Source organism: Aspergillus bombycis (genome assembly GCF_001792695.1).
Source record: "Aspergillus bombycis strain NRRL26010 chromosome Unknown contig00263, whole genome shotgun sequence".
Taxonomy (NCBI): Eukaryota; Fungi; Ascomycota; class Eurotiomycetes; order Eurotiales; family Aspergillaceae; genus Aspergillus; species Aspergillus bombycis.
The window spans coordinates 1-6,004 of record NW_019170265.1 but is presented as its reverse complement, the minus strand read 5'-3'; the positions used below and the strand labels follow the sequence as shown (position 1 = coordinate 6,004).

General features: G+C 42.4%; 1 protein-coding gene across 1 annotated transcript; it reads right to left on the bottom strand.

Moving 5' to 3' along the window:
* Nucleotides 1-715: 715 nt before the first annotated feature.
* ABOM_012244 (WD repeat protein) lies at nucleotides 716-3,613 on the bottom strand (the record flags this gene model as incomplete). The annotated part of the gene is made up of 3 exons (XM_022539371.1): nucleotides 716-2,412; nucleotides 2,462-3,231; nucleotides 3,285-3,613. 3 exons carry the CDS (start codon nucleotides 3,611-3,613, stop codon nucleotides 716-718), a joined length of 2,796 nt encoding a protein of 931 aa, XP_022382877.1.
* Nucleotides 3,614-6,004: the final 2,391 nt, after the last annotated feature.

Sequence of the window (6,004 nt, the reverse complement as noted above, 5' to 3'; positions counted from 1 at the left end):
AAGTAGCACGTAGTCATGGCGTAGGAATTTACTCTTCACGTTCAAGGGAAAAGAAAAAAAGGAGTAAAGAAAAGCGAAAGGCAATTGAGATAAGTTATACTACTAGTTATTGTTTAGTCCTCCATCATAGGATATGATTTTGCTACTTGCCTACTTGCCTAGTTTCCAAGTATAACTAGAGATATAATCTTTATCTCCAAGGGACACACTCAGCCTAAAAAACTGTGATCCCAGACTGTATTTGATGTTATTCGCAAGGGTCGATTCAATGTCCAAGGCCTACATGTCGTTAATGACCCTGACCAGTCATAAATGAGGTGTTTACGTACAAGTAGGCCATCTATCAGCAAAGCAGACTTATATCCACAACTCTTGGTTCTTAATCTTAGGAAGTTAAGAATATTCCAGATCCAAAGGACCTCCCACGTAATTATGGTCGTGGCACTAGTTAGTCTTATATATGGCGCAGCTACGAGCAGTATGGGGACTCCGCAGAGCTTCTCTACAAGATACCACAACTGTATAGCATCGGGAATTATGAGGCGCAAGTAGCACCTGGAAAGCCAATAGAAAACCTCTCCCCTCCCTTTGACAGGGTAAAAAGTAGTTATGGTAGCAAGGGCACTGACGATGCAGATGCACGCAAGAGCCAGGTTGATCCTAATCAATATTGCAATGTATTTTCAATGAGAGGTGTTTTCTAAGACCTTAATGACTAACCCGTCAGGGCTTGTACAACATCCTGGAATAAGACACTAGCAGAAGGTAAAACAAATGGAGAACCATTAAAGATCCCAGCCAGTTCTTTGTTTTGTGGAGGTGATGCGTCCAAACCGTCCATAGGGGTTTTTGAAGCGTGCTGGTATTTGGTACCATACACACTGTTTCCAAGTAATCCTGCTAGTCCAGAATTGACCTTATCCGCCCAGTCTTGGGACGGGATGGCTTGAGACGTCTTCTTGCTGCAACCAAGTCTTTGTACATTTGCTGCTACATCCAGCACAATGTAGTCACCTGATCGTGAATCAGAAAGCAAGGCATGGGGGCTTCTCCCTAGAGGTAGCTGGCCAAGCAAGGATAATGACTGTACATCATATACCTGCACGAAGTGCTTGCGTCCTTTTTTGGGTGCAGTAGGACTCGGTGGATGTCGTGCAGTGACAGCGAAAGTCTGTGTATTGGGATCCACTGCCAAAAGCCGGTGCGCCTTATCACTATAGGAATAATCGACGTCCAAGTTGCCCGGTGTCCTTACTATATCATCAACTGTATCCCAAACAGATACAGACTGTGTTGAAGCGATAACAAGGTGGCACCCTAGGAACCTTGCCACACAGGGATCCCCTGGATACAGTCCAGCTCGACTGTAACGGACAGTACAGCTTTGAACATCAACAAGCACGGCAATCCCGGGACTCCCAGAATGCACTGGCTGTAAGCATACGGCAAGCACAGAACCATCTTGAGAAAATGCTATGGAAGCCATGCTCACACTGTCAAGATTTTCGCCGTTGACATATCCTTTCAAGTCGACGGTATTCCGACATTTCCAAGTCTCGAGCTGCTCTTCACCATGCTCCATCTTCAATCCACTGCGCTGTCTACTGCTTGGGCACCACAAGCGTAAAACCGCGTTGCTTCCGATTGTTGCAAATTCATGGCTAACTGGTCGAGATGCAAGATCTAAGACCGGAACCGGGCCCTTTCCTGAAAAATGGGGCCCATCAACACGCGTGACAAGTTCCCACAAGCCAGCCGACGTGCTCCATCTCCAGAACTTCAAGAATATCTCTTGATAGTCTGCGGTAATGCTGCGCATACCAGTCCCATTGCAATCAAGAGCTTCAATATCATAGGGGTTGGGGCTCCATTTATCAACTGTAGACATCCACTTCCCATCATGGGAAACACCTAGGTGAGTGATGTTCGGTGCAGCAATCTGTGAACCTTCCGGGCTGATTTTCAAAGTTGTCGCGTTAGTGCGAGCGAGAGCTTGACGAGCTATATGATTATTGGAATGAATATCATAGGTCTGGAGGACACAGGAATTTGCCAGGCGGTGACCTTCATGGGGGACTTGACGTGAGGCTGGCACAGTTATCAAGAGTCGATCACAATGCTGTGGGTGTAGTATCGCTGCAGCTGGTGTGGATTGTGGATATACCCCTACCCTAGGCTTGTTTATCTGTGAGTACGACTGCAGGCCGGTTATGGTAGCGAAGGGTTGCAGCTCTCTCGCCGATAAAACTATGATAGAATTATCAGCTAGCTTGATGGCATATGAGTTGCCAGTTGAGGAGACTACAATGTTGCAAATTGGAGAAGAAAGGTGTGGAAGAAACTGCTTCCGGCCTGTATCCAACTGCCATAACACCATAACAGATTCATGACCTCCGGATATAACATAATTACCTGCATAGATTTTTAGCCACTTTTCGCGATCATACTGCAAGGAACGTACCATCAATTGACCAACGAACTACATTAACAAGATCCCTATGCCAATGCAGCCGTCTAGGAGTCACGGTCTTCTCGCTTTTGTGGTGCTCTTCCTTACCAACAAGGTTTAGAATGTCGTGATATACCAAAATAGACCCATCTGAGCTGCCTAAGGCCAAGTCAATGCCAATCAGACCCTCCTTGTTATTCCAACTTTGTCCTTCAACCCTAGACGATGCCGTAGAACGCCGAATGTCAACACAACTAATGTTGACAGGCAAAGCCACCTCTTTCCAAGTATATTGCATGAGCTCAAGGGTATTTTGACCGAGACCTTGAGCTCCAATGAAAACATGCTGACCGCTGTATGCAATAACAGCTTGGCCATGAGATATGCATTTTATGTGGTCAAGCCGAGCGCTTGTTTCAAGGATGACAGTTTCGTGGAGATTCTTCTCACTTAGGTGAGCGACAACGATCTCCCTTTTCCCAGCTTTGTGATCTCGCAGAATCAATAATGCACAATCTACCTCACCTTCATTAACATCGAAGGACGGGCTAACGGAAATTATTTTACGGCCCATGGTCCAATGTGAGACTTGTTTGCCGGATAGCCAATCCCACTTGCTAACAGAACCAGCCGAGGTAATTATGTAAAGATGCTCCTGACTCGTTGAGGAAAGACTATATCCGACGATGCTTTGATTTGGCTTCAACTGCAGTGTGCGAAAGAGACGAGAGGTTGCGACAGAATAAACATGGACGGCTGCCTCAAGCCCGACAAAAAGATACCTATAGGTTGGCTTAGAAAGATATGTGATGGTCATTTGAAGGATAGAACATACTCCTCATCACGGGTAAGGATTGGGTCTATGTTGGTATACTGTCCCGCGACTACTGTAGATAAAGACCAAGGTTTAGGAATTGTAATCTTGTCTTGGTCGATGTTATGCAATGAAGAACTATTTGCGGCATGTTCTGTCTGATGGGGGTCATTCATTTCTTTCGAAACATTGGAAATCGTTGGTCCCAAGCTTTGCTTGATCTCATCCTTGTCTCGGGAAGTGCGACGTCGCTTGGCTCGCTCTCCCTCAGTGCGAATCAATTTATTTTGCGTTGGATCGCTGGCTCGGGATCTTTTGGAGAGACGCATCGAAGAGTTAGAACCTGACATCGTTGATCAACAGAGAAGCCTGAGGTATTGGGTAGACCGGTGACAGTAAGTCTAGAGAAAGAGAACCATGATCTCGTGTTAGTTATTCAATAGTATGTAGTGCTGAAAGTGCATCTGGAAAACGCGAGACTTTTTTTTTGGTATCCTGCATCTTGGGGCGGCCGCTAATTAACTAGCCTCTTTGGGGTTAGATTACATCCCTTAAGGAGTAATAAGTGGGTACTTACATATTGGAATCTTTTCATCCATTAAGGAAGTCCAACACTGGTTGGGTGATTCCAATATCTTAAATACTTCCATCTGTCCTTGAAGTCAATCATTCCGTATTAATAGGGTACAACAGAGATCGCGTGCCATACTCACACTCAACCATAGCGTACGGCAACTGTTCTCTCAGCGTATTCTCTATCCCCAGCAGTCAGTCTAATCGCTCCTTATACCGCGAAATATAACCAGAGATGATTATTCCTGTCCGGTGTTTTTCATGTGGCAAGGTAAGCACCATGCCCTTTGTTCCCTTCTTCCTGTGGCTTATGTAAGGGTCAATTAGGTTGTTGGGGATCTTTGGGAACGTTATCTACATTTACTCGATGAGGGTGTTGCAGATGGGTATGCAATAGACTTCCCCTCGATATTTGTTGTATTTGCGCGGTTTCTAATCAGTGGTTTTAAGTGATGCTATGGATCAACTTGGTTGCAAGCGGTATTGCTGCCGTAGAATGATCATGACCCATGTTGATTTAATCGAGAAACTTCTTCGGTAAGTGCCGTTCTAACATTGAACCTAACTGTTCACTGAACTGTGTCACCTTGTAGGTATAATCCAACAGAAAGAGATCGTGCAAAATCTCAAATGTAAAAATTTCATTGAACCTTCATTGGACCTGATCTTTCACGGCAAATCACTTTCCGAGATGGTGATGACGGATGCTCAACTTCGCAATTTATTGGCTCGTGTGAAAAAACAGCCAACACTGCATGTCCGTCGTCTCGGACTTTATGGGGCAATTAGGCGCATCAATTGCTACTGTAATGCTTGGTTATATCGAGCTTGCAGGATGCTATTGACATTTCTTGAAAGTGACCGTCCGTTTTCGGTATCGACAACTCTGGGGATATTGAACAACTCTCCTATTTGCGGGGCCACGTTGTTTTGGATGTAGTATCGCTTTTTTACTTTTGGGGGGACATGGAGGTTTTAGGCGAAGATCTCTTGTATCTTGCGAGTCTTGGCATGTCTCGAACGTTCGTTTCCCTCTTTTCTTCCTCTCTGTTGCTTGGTCTTCTAGGTAGGTGAACCGCTAAAATGCAAAATTAAAGAAGGTATTGCATATTTTAATCCATCTAGATTTACTTTCATATTAGTATACAGAATCTGTTATTCTCAATACCTTCACTTACTAACTATATGTTGTTGATTACTGAAGTGCTATAACAACTGTTACATGACGGTCTGCCAGGTGACCGGTAGCCGATTTTGTTGATGATTGAATGGATGTGTTGAGATGATAAAGTAGTTAATTCTATGACAGTAAAATGGGAGGTCTTGGTTAACTTAAAGATAGGTGGTTAAGGTAATTAACAATGTAGGAAAATATCATGGACCCTGCGGCACCGCCAGATAATATATTAGTGTTACACCCGGGGCTTTGTTGTCAAGTCCTAAACCAGTAAGCAAGTTATGTATAGAGTTCCTTATCTATAATAGACACAAGACTATTGTCGATACAGAGTCAATATAAACTATTATTAATATAGAAATATAGTCAACGGAACCGGTTAGCGGCTCGGCGATGTATACTGGCATAATACTGCTCAACCACCTCTGTATCTTGTACAAAATAGTACAAGCCGTATTCCCTCGCTTCGCTCGGGCGGCTTGATACTTAGATTTAGTAATATCTAATACAACTGTGAAAACAAATCTAGTATTTTTATAGTATTAATAGATAATGAAAATAGATTATAATAGAGCTATTTTACAAATAATATATTAAATAAAAATAGAATATTTTATTATTGCCAAATTGTTATATGGCCCAATCAGTTATATTGATAGTCTTTGTAATTGTCTTTATAGATGTAACAGTGGTTGCCTCAGGCAACAACAACTCCTGGTTGTCTCAGACAATAATTATCCTACCTTAAGTAAGATACCAGTGGTCTAAGAGCGGCCAGTATATTATATAGAGATCAATAATTATATAGAAAATTTAGATTTTTAAATAATTTATTCTATTCAATTTTATATATAGATTCTCTAGAAATTTAAATATATTTAATTTTTTTAATATTATATTTTTATAGCTATTAATAACTATATTTAAAAAGCTTTTATAATTTAAATTACTTTTATTTAATAATTTTAAATAATTAATATACAAATATCAA